The following is an 18,337-nucleotide window of genomic DNA, read 5'->3' on the forward strand; positions in this document are numbered from 1 at the left end:
AGCTAAAAAACACCATTGAAGACCACGAAAACAGAGACCGCAGGCAAAACCTGCGTTTCAGAGGTATACCTGAGACGGTCCCCCCAGAATCTTTACCAACTTACCTCAAAAACATCTTCTTAAAGCTGGTACCTGATCTCACAGAACACGAGCTCCTGCTCGACAGGGCTCACAGAGCCCTTGGCCCTAAATCGCCAGACCCAAAGCGTCCAAGGGATATAATAATGAAGTTCCACACATACACGGCGAAAGAAAAGATCTCTGCAGCTGCGAGAAGGGAAGGCTGCATCAAAATGGATAACTACACAATCCAAGTATTCAACGACCTTTCCAGATGGACAGTCCTAAAAAGGCAAGGGATGAAGCCACTCACAGCACTTCTCAGGGATCGCGGAATCCCCTACCGCTGGGGCTTCCCCTTCAAGCTCATTGTCCCGAGGAACGGGCGGTTCTACACCATCACCGATCCTGAAGACATCAAAGAGTTCCTCGAGGCGATCGGCGTCCCCAACCGGAGAGACGAGGAGAGAGAGAGAAGCCCCCCAGAGCAACACGAGCAGACCCGGTTGAAACACCGAGAGCATCGGAAAGAATCGCCAGCCAAAAGACCCAGGGAGCAACAAAGCCTGCCTCACAAGAACAAGATGGCTGATCAACGTGCACCAACCAAACCTCCACACCACACGAACTCTCGCCCCACCTAGTCTAACCCTCCAATACAACCCTCCCTTAACCCTCCATACCACAAGAGCACCAGGAAATTCCACCATCCCCCCCCAGAATCCAGATTCCCCCCCCAAGTCTCCCCCCCCCCCAAGTCTCTCCCTTCCCTTCCCCCCTCCCCCCTAACCCCTCCCGCCCTTCCCCCCTCCCTTCCTTCCCCTTCCATCTCCTTACCTCGTCCGTCCCGAGCCGAGCCGCCCTGAGCCCCAGCACAAGCTGACAGATGACGGGCCTATCACCGCTGAGATAGCAACGTGGATCCATCCGCCTACTGGCCCACCCCGGGATGTGGGGAAGCCACCAACGTCATCGGCCCCGAGGAACGAGTCCCAGGAACGAGACTGCAAGACCCGCATGCGCACAACGGTGCAATAACCCCGAGGGAAAGCGACCACCTCCTACCTCCTCCCCTCATACTATTCCTCCCCCCCGTCCCTACATCCCGGAAGACAGGAAACTCAACACCGAGGCACCCACACGGACAGGGCCGCCGGCCCCCTGAACTCCACTTGGACAATGGAATCCCCCCCCCTCCCTGGCTGAAACCTCCAAGAGACAGGGTGTATGAAAGCAACCCCCCCCCCCCCACTCCACCCCGCCCATCCCTAAAGGTATCGATGATGAACCACCAAATGTTCCCCCCCCCTATCCTCCCCCCGACACACCTGGGGCTCTAGAACTGCTGAGGACGCTCCGATCAATGGCAAGAACTATATTGACCCCTCGCGGGGCCGTGAACTGCCACATATAGATGTTTTCCTAACAATGTGATATACAAACCCAAATGCATACATAGATGTCTTCCCTCATCCCCCCCCCCTGAATGAACAGAATATGAAGGCGATATAATGGCTAATATTGGGCGAAAAAGGCCCACAGTTGTTTAAGGCATATACAATAAACACTCATAGCAAGGCTTTACAGCTGTCACAAACGGTCAAAAGATAACCCATAAGTTGTGAACTATACCTATGCTTAGAGAGATAAGCCAGCTCCCTCCCCCCCCCCACCTTCCCCCCTCCCTCACCTTCCCCCCCCCTCCTCCCCCCGGTTCCCCTGACTGGTTATGTATAAAGAGAAACGGTCTCCTCAAAGCATACCCACAACCTGCCAAGATGTATACCTAAATATTGTGAGTTTGAAGTTCCCCTCTGGCAAAAACCTGTCAACCTCAAAACGTAACATAAAAACCTGGTTTTTGATATGGCATACATTGCACAAGGGACAGACCACTAACCCCCAAGACTCCTCCCCCTTTCCACCCCCACCCAACCTCCCCCCCCTCCCCCTCCCCCGACCCCCCCAACTAACAAACCGCAAAGAGAACCGATCTCCTTAAAGTTACCTATGTCCTCCCTCAGCTTATCAAGAGAAATAATGAGGGAATGAGCAAATGGAAGTATACACTGATGTGATTCTTTTTGCCTAAAAATGTAACCCTGCAATCTGTATATTGTACTGCAATGAAAAGTGATGATGTTAAGGGAAAGGTCATTAAACCCCAAGTTCTCCCCTCCCCTCTGACCAACCCCCCCCCCCACCCAGTCCACCTACTCCCCATCCTCTCCCCCCCCCTTCCCCCCCCTCCCTTCACCCCCGCCTCCCCCACACATCTCTTCCCCCCCCCCTCCCGCCCCCTCCCCTCCCCCCCCACACACACCCCACCTCCCCCTGACCCCCCCCCCCCCCTGTCCAGATAAAGTACAGGAGAAAGCCTATACATGAGCCTCGTACCCGAAATCTCAATCCATCATAGAAATGGTTAAGATAGAGCGAAACAGACGTCTGCCAAGTACTCTAATCATATGTGCCTAGTAATGCAAATCTATAAAAGGTATATTATTGCGAGGAGAACTGTGAAGGTACCAAAGGATATAACCTTGATCTCCCCCACACCCCAAGGTCCCATTCCCCCACCCCGCCCTCCTCCTTCCCTCCCCCCCTATCCCCCCCTCCCCCCCAACTCCCTCCCCCTCCCCCCACTTCCCACTCCCCCCTTATTTTCTCCCCTCCCTCTCCCCCCCTCCCTTCCCTTTCCCCCCCCCCTCCCCCCCCCACCCATCCCTCCTTCCCCCCCTCCTTTTCCCCCCTTCCCCCGCCTCCACAAGGCTCCCCAAACTAGAGAACACAAGTCTCTCCCCAAGGGCATACCCAACCTCAATACCCCCCCCCCCTTCCCCTCACCCCCCCCTGCTAAACTTAAATGGGAGGGTGTCGGACCTCCAAACCTGGAAGTACACCACGATCTCCCGGGGACTTTCCCCTCAACCCCTTGACACGAAGGTGCCAAAGGGAAAAACAAATGGCCTATCAGAAATCCCACCTCTTACCTACCTCTTGTGTGCCCCCCCCTTCCCCCCCCACCTTACCCAGCCCAACTCCCTCCCACCCAACTCCTCTCGAACTCCTCACGTCAAAATGACCCACGAACCAAACAGCGAACCCACCAGCCCCCACCCCAGTAATAAACAAACCAAACCCCGTCATGGGATAAATACGGGTTCCAGGCCTCACAACCCTGGAAGCACCCCCCCCCCAATAATGTCATCAATTAAAATCACCTCCCTAAATGTTAAAGGACTCAACTCAACTAAAAAACGTAAGCTAGCGCTCCAGGAACTTAAAAAACTCAAGAGCGATATCATATGCTTACAAGAGACACATTTCAACTCTAATGATCCCCCAAACACATTCAAGCAGACCTTCCCCCAGGCCTATTACGCCTCCTCCCAGGTTAAAAAAAGAGGAGTAGCCATCCTAATAAGGAATAGTGTCTCATTTGCCCTTACCAATATTACCCGAGACCCAGATGGGCGATATCTGCACATACAAGGTTCCCTCTCTGGAAACCCTATTTCTATAATAAACATATACGCTCCAAACGAAAATCAAGTTCAGTTTATTCAAGACCTACTGGACTCTCTTGACCAATCAGCTCTGGCTTCGCTGCTCATAGTTGGGGATTTCAACATGGCCCTATCTCCAGACCAGGATAGAACCACCCTACTGTCCGCCCAGCACATAGCCAAGACCCAACAAAAAGCGACAAGACTTAGAGAGATCTTAAAAAGTTTCTCCCTCACAGATATTTGGAGGGCCCAGCACGTGGGCCAGAGGGACTATACGTTCTTCTCGGCCCCACACCAATCATACTCGCGGATCGACTATTTCATAGGTTCCACAAATGTCCTCCAGGCGTCCTCCCACTCCAATATAGGACCGATAACGTGGTCTGACCATGCCCCGATAGATTTGATCTTATCTCTCCCGTTTGTGAAACACACCTCCTATAATTGGAAACTTAACGATTCCTTACTGAACGACCCCCAAATAATAGATACGATTCGGCACAAACTAGCTATGTTCTTTGAACAAAACAAAGGGTCAGTCCCTCTAGCGTCAACACTGTGGGAAGCCCACAAAGCTCAAATCAGAGGAGACCTAATCTCCCCGGCTTCTTACAAAAAAAAACAGAAACTAAAAACGCAAAAAGCACTAACTGAAAAAATAACCACTCTGGAACAACAACATAAAAAGTCACCTTCCAAGAAACTACTCAGAATACTTGAAAAAACAAGGACTGAACTAAAACAGTCCCAATTAGAGGAGGTGGAGAGAAAACTTAAATGGTCCAACCAGAAGTTTTATGATAAAGGCAACAAAGCTGATAAACTTTTAGCATCAAAACTTCGGGGCATAAAGGCAAGGGGCCAAATTACAAGAATCCACACTAAAGGAGGCCACACCACTTATATTGAAAAAGAAATAGCCCAAGAATTTGCAAAATACTATACGGATCTCTACAATCTCCACCCCGCAACCAAGACCCAGTAGACGTAGACTATATCTCGCAATTTTTAGCAAGATGTAACCTACCATCTCTCACGGACGAGGAACTCAAAGCCCTAAATGGTAAGATCACCCAGGAGGAATTGGCACAAGCCATAAGCACCCTTAAGATAGCCAAAACCCCTGGTCCAGACGGCTTCTCAAACGCCTATTATAAAAAATTTAGAATGCCGCTCTCCCCCTTTCTACTCAATATGTTCAACTCTTTCCTAGAAGGAGCCCCGATCCCAGGCACAATTTCGGCTGCCAACCTAGCTATGATACATAAGGAAGGAAGGGACCCGCTGCAATGCGGTAACTACAGACCAATCTCCCTGCTTAACACAGACCTGAAACTCTTTAGCAAGATCCTAGCAAACCGGTTAAACCCTATTCTCCCCAGACTAATTCATATAGACCAAGTGGGATTTGTGTCAGGAAGACAGGCCTCTGACAACACCCGCAAAATTATTAATATCATTGACCACGTGCATCTCAACAAACTCCAAGCTATGATCCTCAGTCTAGACGCCGAGAAGGCCTTCGATCGTATCAAATGGACCTTTCTAGATAAAACCCTGCTCAAATTCGGCTTCTCAGGCCCGTTTCTAGAGGGGATCAGAGCACTCTACCAAAACCCCACGGCGTACTTAAAATTACCAGGAGGACAATCCAGTCCGATCCACATTAGAAACGGAACCAGACAGGGCTGCCCCCTATCCCCTTTGCTATTCGCAATATCAATAGAACCACTGGCGGCCCAAGTTAGAGCAGACCCGAACATTACAGGTATAACTATAGCTGACAAAAATTATAAAATATCCCTTTTCGCGGACGATGTCATTCTGACCCTAACTAACCCACATATTTCCCTGCCCAACCTACACAAATTATTAGATGAATTTAGTCAGGCCTCAGACTACAAGATAAACAGGGACAAATCTGAGGCACTGAATATATCCCTCCCCGAAACCGCATGGAAACTTCTCCAATCAAACTACAAATATAGATGGAACTTGTCCCATATAAAATACCTAGGAATAAAAATCACTAAAATGTATTCCATGCTATATAAAACGAACTATCCCCCCCTATTTAGTCAAATCAAAAGAGACCTTGAAACATGGAATACATACCAGATTTCCTGGTTTGGCAGAATCGTCTCCGCTAAAATGAATATCCTTCCCCGCCTGTTATACTATTTCCAAACCCTCCCAATCCCAATACCGCTAGCCGAGCTAAAAGATATACAAAAGCAAATAATGCAATTCATATGGAAGTATCGGAAACCCAGAGTTCCGAGGTCGGTGCTCATGGCAGCTAAAACGAGAGGCGGACTGGGAGTACCAGATGTGGTCAGATATTACCACGCGACCCAGCTCAGACAAGCAGTAGTCTGGAACAACCCCCCGAGTACAACCTGTTGGTTAGAAATGGAGGCTAGCTATGTATCCCCTCTTCCTCTCCCAGTATTGTTATGGTACCCAGATTATAAAGAAAAACCTCCCCAGAAATTTGAATTAGGAGCAATGAAATGCACGTGGTCTATTTGGTCCAAAAACAGAGGGAAATACGGCCTAACTTCACCCCCCTCCCAACTCACCCCATACTTGGGAACCCTGAATTCCCTCCGGGATGCACACAAGCCCAATTCGGTCTATTTAAAGACCTTCAAATTAACACGGTAGCGGATCTGCTAGAGAATAACGAAGCTCTGTCCTTCCAGGAGCTCAAAAACAAACTAACGACCCCCCACTTCCCCATTTTTGCATTCTTACAGCTAAGACATTTTCTCAGAGCTCTGTCCCCGTCCTCAAAATTCCCCCCCTTAACCAAATTTGAGTCCCTCTGCCAAGTGAGAGAATACCAGAAGAGACTAATCACATCAATTTACAGTATAATCGAAAACTCCCTCCCCTCGCCCACACATGCTTATATGCAAAAATGGTGTTTAGACCTGGGCATACCGCTAGATCTCGAGGACTGGGAGGACATCTGGGAGGCAGCCCCCAAAACTTCAATTTGCTCGGTAACAAAAGAAAACATATACAAAATACTATTTCATTGGTACCTGACCCCGAGTAGATTGAGCCAGATCTTCCCCGGCGCATCAGACCTGTGCTGGAGAGGATGTGGACAAAAAGGAGACATGGCCCACATTTGGTGGACATGCCCCGAAATACAGAAATTCTGGTCCAGAGTCCAGAGATTGCTGGATGAGACCCTGGGTCTAGAGGTCCCGCTGGACCCTCTGACATACGTGCTGGGCAGCCCAATGGAGGACATCCCGGCCCCCATGGCCAGACTGATGTCTGCCATACTCACAGCCGCAAGATGCTCGGTGGCAGCATCCTGGAAACAACTGAAAGCACCCTCAAGAAGGACAGTAGTAAACAGAATAAACCTAGTCATGAACATGGAAAAACTAACAGCAATGCTCAAACAAAAAATGCCACAATTCCACAATACCTGGGAACCATGGATAAGCTTGGGAACCTCGCCACCAGACTAGACCCAAAAAAAGAGGAGAAGAAGAGAAGAACTCCTGGCACAAGACCCCAACAGAAGAAGAATAGATAACCTATCTTCCTCCACCTACCCCTAACACTGACAATAGGAGAGGAGTACACCATCACCCCCCCCCCCACCTCCCTGGAACCTGCCCCCCCCACCCCATCTAATGTCGTTCCCATCTATCCCCCCCCCACCCCGAGTCTCCCCCTACCCACCTCTTTCTTGACACAAACTGAGAAAATGCTTTATTGAGAATGTCTCCATAGAACACAATCAAGTCCAGTTATTCCCATACAAATGTTAAATACTGTACCGATTGTAACCCCTGAATGTAACAATATATATCTGTCTCCAATAAAGGAAAAAAGATTGGTAAAAAAAAAAAAAAAAAAAAAGCTAAAAGTTAAAAAAAAAAAAAAAAAAAAAAAGATAGGCTGCCAGGACAAATGAGATCAATACAAATCACACAGAGAGAAAAAAACAAAAAATAGCCTGGCGCCTAAAACAATTCAAGGTATATAGCAGAAAAACAAATACAAAAAAAACAGCGCAGAAGACCTCATAGTGTAGTATGAATATAAAATTATATTATTATAACAGGTGAGTATTGCACGTACATCAGATTGAATAATTACTGGCAGTACATGTATATGGACATGTTACCAATCAGCCACGAGTGGAATGGGTTGTCTTCACGTGGGTAGAATCTCCTTCCCCTCTCCTCTGATGGATCAAGGCGGCCGTGGTGTGTGGTATTAACCCGGCATCCAGCTGCAGCAGTCCGGTGGAATTCGTCTGCTTCACAGCTGTTGGTTCAGCGGGGCAGGCTCGCGGCATCGAATTCCAGCAGCCCGGTTGGAATCCTCTACTGCACGGCTGTTGAAACAGCAAGATAGGCTTTTCCTCTGTGTCTCACGGCGTGTGTCGGCGTGTGACGTCTAATTCAGGCGCGCGTCTGGTGACGTCATCCGGTAGCGTCTGCACGAACTCAGCCGATCAGGGAGACAGCGGGCGGGAACGGGGATGAAGTGATGGGCGCATACAGGATACAAAAGCACAGGGGGTAGTCCAGATAAGCGCCCTCTTATCCAACGCGTTTCGTACTATTAGAGTACTTCTTCAGGGATCCCTGTGAGACACAGAGGAAAAGCCTATCTTGCTGTTTCAACAGCCGTGCAGTAGAGGATTCCAACCGGGCTGCTGGAATTCGATGCCGCGAGCCTGCCCCGCTGAACCAACAGCTGTGAAGCAGACGAATTCCACCGGACTGCTGCAGCTGGATGCCGGGTTAATACCACACACCACAGCCGCCTTGATCCATCAGAGGAGAGGGGAAGGAGATTCTACCCACGTGAAGACAACCCATTCCACTCGTGGCTGATTGGTAACATGTCCATATACATGTACTGCCAGTAATTATTCAATCTGATGTACGTGCAATACTCACCTGTTATAATAATATAATTTTATATTCATACTACACTATGAGGTCTTCTGCGCTGTTTTTTTTGTATTTGTTCTTCTAGTTGGTATGTGGAGCCATTCCACGAATACAGCTGCACACCTTCACTAAGTAACAGGTTTATATATATATATTTAATCACTTAATCACTGTAAGATTACACCACTTTGTTCACAATTATTAGAGCGCAGTTCACTTTCTGTTTGTTTTCATATAGCAGAAAAACCTGACCATATACACTGTACAATGTCCAGTACTGTTGAACTTGGGTTCTTCAGATGGATTTTGAAGGTTGTCTCACAATATGTGGAGAAAAAAACAGAGACCAATCATAGTGTATAACTATAAAACTGTTGATAGGACAAACAAACAATATAAACTAGACAAACAAACACTAAACTCCAAACAGACCAACTGACACTAATACAGCTCAACCCCCTTATGATGCTATGCTTGGGGTCCAAAGAATCACATCGCGGTATAAGCAGATCACGTTAGAAATAATGTACAATTGTATGCGTTGTACAATAAAGTATTTAAGATACCAATAATCGTGTTTTAAAGTATTCATAAATACGAAAATTGGGAGCCACGCTTGCATCGCGTTATAAGTGGATTCGCGTTGTAACGGATCGCGTTATAACGGGGTTGAGCTGTACTAAACTAAACAATACCTATTGATTAGCCAAAAATAACTAATTAAATAAAATACACATAAAAAGAATTATATCGTATACAGGGAGTGATGACGTGAGTACTCCGTTCCGGTAGGGGAAAAATTGAAAACCTACTTACAACATGTAGGATTTTGAAGGCATGCTTGATAAACTCTTTCCCAATAGGCAGATATCAAAACTGGGACTTTGGTTGTTCCTTCCACAGGTGGACGGTCCCGCCATCGCATGCACCGCCGCTCTAGTAAGTCACCATTGATGGCACCGCCTGGGTCGAGTCTTGCAATTCTGCTTGCACTCAAAAAGTCCCGTATACCATTCGCAAGCACTTGGTAATTATTTTTATGTGTATTTTATTAAATTAGTAATTTTTAGCTCATCAATAGGTATTGTTTAGTATTAGTGTAAGTTGGTCTGTTTGGAGTTTAATGTTTGTTTGTCTTGTTTGCTTGTCCTGTCAACAGTTTATAGTTATACACTATGATTGGTCTCTTTTTTTTCTCCACATATTGTGAGACAACCTTCAAGATCCATCTGAAGCACCCCAGTTCAACAGGACTGGATATTGTATAGGGTCAGATTTTTCTACTATATACTTGAATTGTTTTAGGCGCCGGACTAGTTTTTGTTTTTTTCTCTGTGTGTGATTTGTATTGATCACATTTGTCCTGGCAGCATAGCTTATAGGTATTAGAGGTTTTGGTATACACTAGTAGTGTTTATTTTAACACTATATTAACGTATTTCCTCGATTGTAAGACGCAGGTTTTTTCCCTTTTTCACGTGGCTGAAATAGGACTGCGTCTTACAATCGATGTACTGAAAAAAAAACAGCTAGGGGTCGCTGCAGAAAAAGCCACTGCAGCTTTCCACATTCTACCATCCGTGCGGTGGCCGGCTGCTTGCACCACGTGCGTCCCCCCCTCCCCCCCACGCAAGCGAGCGACCCTTTTTGCCATAATGAAGTGCCAGCCCCCCCACATACGGAGATGCTTGCTGCCTCTCCTATTACCCCCACCATGACTATCAGGTGTCCGGCTGCCTCATCCATTGCACCACCTCCCTCTCAACTATCAGCTGTCTGGTGGTAGAAGTGCCTTTCTACCGCCAGCTGCATCCCCAATTCCCCCCTCCCCTCTCTCTATCTCCCTCGGTGTGGCCCGCGATCAGCTGGGCTGTGCGGCTGTAGAGGTACCACCAGTCGCCTCTCCCATCCCTCCTACTTCGCCTTCGCACCCCACCTCCCCCCCCCCCGTGCGCGGGAGACTTGCCTCTTCTACCGGCATCACCCATTCCGCATCCCTTTCTCTTCCTTGGCACGGCCCACGATCAGCTGGGCTGTGCTGCAGTAGGGGTGCTGCCGGTCGCCTCTCCCATCCCTCCTACTTCGCCTTCGCACCCCACATCCCCCCCCCCATGCGCGGGAGACTTGCCTCTTCTACCGGCTGCATTACCCATTCCACCCCCCTCTCTCTCCCTCGGCGCGGCCCATGATCAGCTGGGCTGTGCTGCTGTAGAGGTGCAGGCTGCCTCTCCCATTCCTCCTCCTCTCACCCTCCTGCGCGCAAGAGGCGGCTGTCAGTGCTTCTACCACTCCCCCTGGCCGGAACGTGTGAATGCAGCCAGAGGGGAAGATGAGCTGAGGAGCACCTGTCACTCAACATACAGTAAGTACAGCATCCCCAGCGCAGCCCCCATAATGCTGAGCAGTATCCTGTTTGTAGTGCTGAGGAGAAAAGTTGCACTGTAGTATAATGTAGTGTACTGTTGTGCAGTGTGCAGTGTTACGCAGTGTACTGTTGCGCAGTGTTCAGTGTGACGCAGTGTACGGTTGTGCAGTGTGCAGTGTTGCGCAGTTTACTGTTGCAATTTGCAGTGTTGCGCAGTTTACTATTGCAGTGTGCAGTGTTGCGCAGTTTACTGTTGCAGTGTGCAGTGTGATGCAGTGTACTGTTGCGCAGTGTTACGCAGTTTGCTGTTGCGCAGTGAACAGTGTTGCGCAGTGTACTGTATAGTGAAGTGTAGTGTAGTGCATATTTGCTTGTAAAGCAACAACCAAGTGCTTTACAGGACCTAAGAAGGGAAGATACCCACAAGCAGATGAAGCTGTGCTTCGTTTTGTCATTGAGACACGTGCAAGAGGATTGGCTGTCACACGTCAGGCAATGCAAGTAAAAGCTGTAGAAATTGCCAAATCTCTCGGAATAGATTACACAATTTTCAAAGCAGGAGAGGTTGGAGTGACCGATTCATGCGTCGTGAAGGACTATCACTCAGGCGCAGAACATCTATCTGTCAAAAGATTCCAGCTGACTTTCAAGAGAAGCTGCTTAACTTCCAGCGATATGTAATTGACTTAAGAAAGAAAAAAAACTATGATTTGAACCAAATTGGAAATGCAGACGAAACCCCGGTATACTTCGATATGCCCAGAAATTACACTGTCAATCCTAAAGGGGCTAGAGAGGTCAAGATCATAACCATGGGTTATGAAAAGCAGTGTGTCACTGTGATGCTATGCATTACTGACGATGGCCGAAAGATGCCGCCTTATATCATTTTAAACCGCAAAACCATACCCAAGAATGAGATCTTTCCCACAGATGTAATTGTGTGTGCACAAAAAAATGGATGGATGATAGCTGAGCTGATGGAAGAAGAAGGAATCGAATGGAAGATAAAAATTTTCTGGAGTAGACGTCCAGGAGCCCTACGTAACACACCCAGTATGTTGGTTCTTGATGCATTTCGTGGACATTTATCTGAACAGATAAAGAATAAGCTCGCCGGAATGCGCTGTGACTTGGTGTTTTTTCCTGGTGGCATGACTAGCCAACTTCAACCCGTCGATGTTTCTGTGAACAAACCGTTTAAAGATCATCTAAGGAAAGAGTACGAGGCATGGTTGCTATCTGAAAACCTTCCTTTGGCACCTTTTGGTAAAATTAAGAGGGCATCTGCATCAAAACTTGCAGAATGGGTGTCCGCTGCTTGGAAGAAAATACCAGAAACAATAGTAGAGCACTCAATTAAGAAATGCTGCATCACAAATTCACTTGATGGTACAGAGGACGATCTTTTGTGGGAAAACACTGACCTCAACAACTCCCAAAGTGATTCAGAAGAATCTTTAGACTCAAACTCTAACTCTGAATGTGATACTGAAGAAGAAAGTGATATGTAATTGTATGGATAAATGTACAGTGGCGGCCAGCTTTATTCTAAAGCGGCTGTCTCTGCGGGAATTTTTAACCCGCGGATGGCGCGCGGCAATTTTTGGCCGTTTTCGGACGGTTTTCCCGCGCCTCGGGTGCTTTCAATGATAAGCGCCATTAGCGCTTATCTATTGAAGCGGCCGCCGCGCGGGAAACTACGATTCAAATCGGAGAAAAGCCCTGCATTTAGCCTGCATTTAACCCGGCAAGCTTTAGAATAAAGCTGGCCGGGACAATATGCTATTATTGTCTGCTAGTAAAAATATTTATTCTGCACATTTAATTTAGTGGGTTTTTTTCTTAGAATCGATGGCGTCTTAGAATCGAGAAAATAGGGTAATTTATGTCTGATGGAGAGCCAAAAATGATCACCTACATTGAAGGGAGGTGATGGTCACCTGTTTTTATCATTGTGTACCTTCTATACAAAGGCCACTTTAGTGAGAGAGATGTGGACATATTTCCAGAGGTCCTGGAGTTGCTGGAGCTTGAGATCCACCTCAGGAACCCCAGATGGTATGACAGAGGATGGAAGGATGGCAGGGTGGTACCCAAAGGCACAGGAGAATGGAGACTCTTGAGAGGAGTCGTGGTTTAATTGAGTTTCGTACAAACAGCAAGAAAGGAACAGTTCCGCCCAATTATACGGCTTTTCGGATACAAAGCAATGAAGGAACTGTTCCAACGACTGGTTGGTCCTTTATATTAGGCCATTCGACTGTGGATGTTAAGCTGAGGAAAATTGGAGACAAATTCACATTCTGGTACAGAAAGCAACAGGACTGGACATTGTATATGGTCAGGGTTTTGTAGTACATACCTTGAATTGTTTAGGCGCCGGACTATTTTTTGTTTTTTTTCTCCATCACAAATATTCGCCTCAAGCTACCCTCAACCAATTTAATTTTTAAATACATCTGTCTCTACAAAATTCTGAAGCAGGTTAACCCTGTAACCTTCAAATTGGAACTTCCTGTCCCCTAAATTCAAAATTCCTTCTCTCCCCATCTTTCTCCTTCAAGTTCTGTAATGGTGGAAGGTTAGGAAGAATGAAAAATTCTACGAATTTAGACTCCCGGAGCTCTTCCCATTTGGTACAGAAAGCTTTTCAAAACTTTGAAACAAACTGTGATCCCTGGTTAGAGACAATCTCTGAGGGTACTCTATGCAAGATTTTCCTGATGAAAATTCCCAAGAGTTCCGAGGCAGAGGGTAATTTTTTTAGGGGATGAAATAGGCCTGCTTTGTATAGCGATCGACAACTACTAGAATGGTAGTCATACCTTGAGAAGGTGGTAACAAAACAATAATGTCCATAGCCATTATCGTAGCCATTTTTGTGACCCAGCGCCATAGATATAACATTTTCTTCCATATCTGGATAATAGTTATTTTGCACATTACTGTACTGTATGTGTTTGGTGGTGGTGGAGGCGGTGGGGGGGGGGGATTGATTTAAATGTAGGCCATGTTTTATTTTTTTACAGAAAGGTTTGATACTGCAAGGCTGCAATTACAAACAGTGACATACAATTACATCCACATAATAAAAAACATAGAAAAAATCACCATCAATACAAAGCAAGAAATTTAAAAAAAGTATTGGCCTAATAATGTATTGATTTGTACCCTAAAGTGGTCTAAAAAAATTTCATTCTATGGAAAGGCACAGAAGAGCAGCTGGTATTGTTTTTTGATTACCTTAACCAATTAGATACTCCGGTACATTTTACCAACAATTAGAGTATTAGAGAAATGTAATTTTTAGATGTTTTAGTGAGTCAAGAACATGGGGTACTTCATACGGATATATCCCACAACATACAGTAGTGCAAGCAATTTATTAAGGTCAACTCTGAATAGACATTGGCATATTTTACAGCATGACAAAATGTTGCTGATATTTGTCAGGAACCCCCCATGCTAGAATATAGGAGGGGAAGAAATCTTTCTGACAAATTAATTACATCTGATGACAAAAAATATTACCAAAATACACATTTTTTGAGTCATGGCAATCCAGGCAATTTCAGATGCTGCAATTGCTTCATATGCAAAAGCCTCTGTATTGGGGATGTCTTTTGCCATCCTAGTACTGGTGAAAATATAAAAATCAGGCATAGAATCACATGTAGGTAAACACATAGTATACTTTATTAAGTGCCCATGTGGGCTACATTATGTCAGTAAAACGACAAAGATGCTCAAACAACGCTTTATAGAGCATAATAGCATCAATAAGAAGAGTACAGATCCCATGGTACTTGTACAACATCGTGTTCAACACAAACATCCTATCTCAGCGATGAGGGTAATGGGAATAGAGATTGTACCACCTTTAAGAGGAGCCTTAGATAGAGATACGGCCCTATTAAGAAGGGAAGGATATTGGATATACTTTTTACGGACGTGAAATGGAGGTGGACTCAACAAACAGTTAAACTTAAAATGTTTCCTCGACAGGCGTTGATCATGTTGTTGCAGTGGTTGATCCGCGCATTGACACCTCTGTCAGCTTCGGTACTTGATTGATATGCATACTGGAAGTTTTATTTTGGATTTGGGACGACTAAATACGATGATTAGCTCCATCTCCGTGACGCTTCTGTTATGTTTGTCTTTATGTTTGTTTGTTATTGTAGTATGTCCTGTCCTTATGGGTTCTATTTATTGTACTATGTTCACTTACTATTCCAGTTTTAACACTTTTATACAATGTCATGTTGTATATGTTGTGTGATTTATGCTCCTACGGTAATTAACCCCTATTTATGAGTGTGTATATATAGTGGTACATGGTGTACATACATTTGGTCCTCTACCTGCTATTTTTATCACTGTGGGTTGTTGCTATATTATTGATGTGCTGCGTCCCGGTTGCCAAGTATGGTGCTGTGTTTAGCATCATGTTACTGTGGCAATGGAGGGGAGGTGACTTCAGGATCGCTGAGAAGTTTAGGCATCTGATGCTGCGCCGCACGCATACGCCGGGCTCACAGTGGTGTGCGCCGCGTGATGCGCATAAGTGGACCTCTGTTGCTGCCATGACGTCACAGTGGGACCCAATTTCATGCCAAGAAACACGTGCAGTACATCTCGGTGGGCGAGTTATGAGGTAAAAATGTATGATTTTCCCTGTACCTGTCAGCCCTCACCTTGAAAAAGACTTCGTGGCAGTCAAAACGTTGGTTTCGTAGCTGAATTAAACTACTTATTGAAAAGTCTGTGTGCTGGATCATCTTAATTTTCGTGAACTCAACAGAATTGACATTCACAGCAATCAAACATGTTTTATAACATTGGAGGGGCGGGGACAGAAATTTGGAATTAATAAAGAGGGAGACTTTCTGGATCCATAAATTGAGGACCCTCACTCCAAGAGGTTTCAATATGGAGATAGATATTGCTCCCTTCCTTAAGTAACATGTTTCACTGTCTATAACAGGTGCTCTCTTTTGCCTTTTCTCCCTGTTGCCAGTTGCTGGGGGAATTCTTCCTTGAATATATACTATTTAAAGGATTTTGTATAAATTATGTTGCATTAGTTGAGCTAGCTACACATTCCTTGTCCTTGTTTCAACTATTTTTGAGATTTTTTATTATGTCATCTGATTTAGAATTAATGCTATGTCGCTTGTGTCTATATCAGTAAGCTTTATTTATCATCATGATCTATTTGAACTATACTTAATATGCTCTGGATTAAGCATTGCCCTTTCAATAGAACTTTTACGCAAGTAAATGAACTCAATAAAATTAAATGATAATTTTTTTTATAACAATTTACCCTCTTTTTCATTTAAAAACCCCTCAATACCTTATTAATGACTATCATCAAGGTCCTTTTAGGGCCTTTACATTTGAATTCTACAATTGATATTTTCGATATCTTTCTATATCATCCTATAAAGGATTACATTGATTAATCTTCTATATCTACTAATTCTATATTTGGTTATCTGCTCCGAAGTCCGATCATTGTTCCCTTAGTGATATGGGCACAATACCAATCATATATTGTCAAACAATTAGCATAGATCAATAAATGTGTATTTCTAATTTGTTTGAATTGCGATATGAATTACACACACTATATAAACCACTATATAAACCATATGTAATGATGGAGGTGGAACACTCCTGATGAAGCCGTGACCCAATTGGCGAAACGCATTGCCAACCAGCTCCCACAAGCAACAAAAACTCCTGCTGCTGCCACGTGGGAGGGGCACTGCAGGAGCTACCCGGAGATCTGACCGCACCACGCGTGTTGCTACTGGGCGGAGTGTGACCAGTAAGTGAAGCGACATGGTGGAAGGGGGGACATTTACCAATTTTTACATGATGTGACGAATTTCACTTTTCATTCGCCACATCTGTGGCTACATTGAAAAATAGGTTGCCCACCTCTGCTGTAGAGAAAACATAATGTGTTGGATATTTGTCATATTTAACCAAATTTAAAAATTGAAAATCTCCCAATTTGTATATGTCAATGAAATGTCAGACTGCAGTATATTCTATATTTGCATTTTCAATTTATACATGATAATTGTGAAAAAAACTCAAAACAAATAAGTTAAAATATTTTTTTATTCCATATGCTTGCTTGCTGTAGATGTACTGAAATTTGTATTACCCACATACTCGCTTTAAAAAAAAATGTCCAAAAGTTTTATTTTTTATGCTTTCCTTTTCCCTCTAAAAAAGGAAAGAATAGATTGCGGGACATAGAGAAAACATGTGATGGATATTTGTCATACTATATCCTCACCCCACCTTAGAGTACCTTACTACAGTGGCGACACAGTTTATTACACTGCGGCCAGATCCGCAAGCCGGGAGATTTCCCGGTTTGCTAGTGGCCGCCCCTCGGCGTGCCGCGCGTCATAGATGCGCGGTCACGCGTCTTCGGGAGCCTGCGCCCCCTGCACGCGCGTCCAGGGCTCCCCGAGGGAGCCCTGGTGTCCCGCGATCGCGGGACGGCGGCAGGGGGTTCCGGGGGACCCGGCGGACCCGGCAGCAGTAGGGAGAGCGCCCCGATCGGAGGGCGCTCTTCCGCTGCTTCGGCGCGCGCCCGTCACCCTCGGGCGCGCGCCAGGCTACTGCTGCGGCCAAGAACGGGCAAATGCTCGAATAAACTTGGCCGCAGCAGTACATGGTTGTGGTAAGACCTTTATGCTCTAACAGAATGGACAAAACACTGCTAATGTGATTTATATAGTTGTTGCATACATTTAGAGTGTTTGTCCAGAAGCTATTTATGCCCTTTATAAGTTCGTCCTTGTTTGTAGGCTTGACAACTTCCCTCAGGTGATTTTTCATCTCATGCCACAGCAGTAAGTTCTATGTGGTTCAAAAAGGGTGATCTGGAACGTCAGGTACAAAACATCGATTTAAGAGCAAATATCAATCAGTTACAGTACAATACAGCACTTACACTGGCGGGGTTCTGACCCAGTTGATTCCATGTGCCTGAATAAAGGCAGAAGAGGCACTACGTATTGGGTCATTATCCTGGAAGAACCAGTGACCAGATGGTAATTTAGCCATACTATATTCAGCTATAGAGTCGATAATCTGCCCTTGAAAAAACACTTTATCCACGATTCCTGTACAGAGACCAAAAAAATGAATGTACATTATGGCATACAGTGCATTCTTACAGAACATTTGACTACACTACAGTATGCTATTACTGGTTGTACATTCCTACTTAATTTCAGTACATTACTCTACAGTAGAATTACTGTTTTGTCTAATGAAATGAACAATTACCAAAATGGAAAAACTGTGATGTACCGTCAAATATTATTATGAACCCTGGTCCAAGTCTAGAAATAGCACCCCTCATATGGACCGTGGCTTCAGGGCTAGATGTTTTCTTTTGCTGAAGGCAAAAGTGGCAAATCTTTCTAGAG

General features: G+C 45.5%; 1 protein-coding gene across 4 annotated transcripts in view; it reads right to left on the minus strand.

The window, feature by feature from the left end:
• The window catches only part of GPC6 (glypican 6), a 1,577,578-nt gene that overhangs the window by 1,242,189 nt on the left and 317,052 nt on the right, over positions 1–18,337 (minus strand). Inside the window, exon 2 of one of the 4 annotated variants that reach the window (XM_075590868.1) lies at positions 17,857–18,028. The exons of the other annotated variants lie outside the window; for them this stretch is intronic. Coding sequence (XP_075446983.1) covers positions 17,857–17,929 — 73 coding nt within the window. The 5' untranslated portion in view covers positions 17,930–18,028. The remainder of the gene's footprint in view (positions 1–17,856; positions 18,029–18,337) is intronic. 4 annotated transcript variants of the gene reach the window in all.

The sequence above is a fragment of the Ascaphus truei genome, chromosome 3 (genome assembly GCF_040206685.1).
Source record: "Ascaphus truei isolate aAscTru1 chromosome 3, aAscTru1.hap1, whole genome shotgun sequence".
NCBI classification, from domain to species: domain Eukaryota; kingdom Metazoa; phylum Chordata; class Amphibia; order Anura; family Ascaphidae; genus Ascaphus; species Ascaphus truei.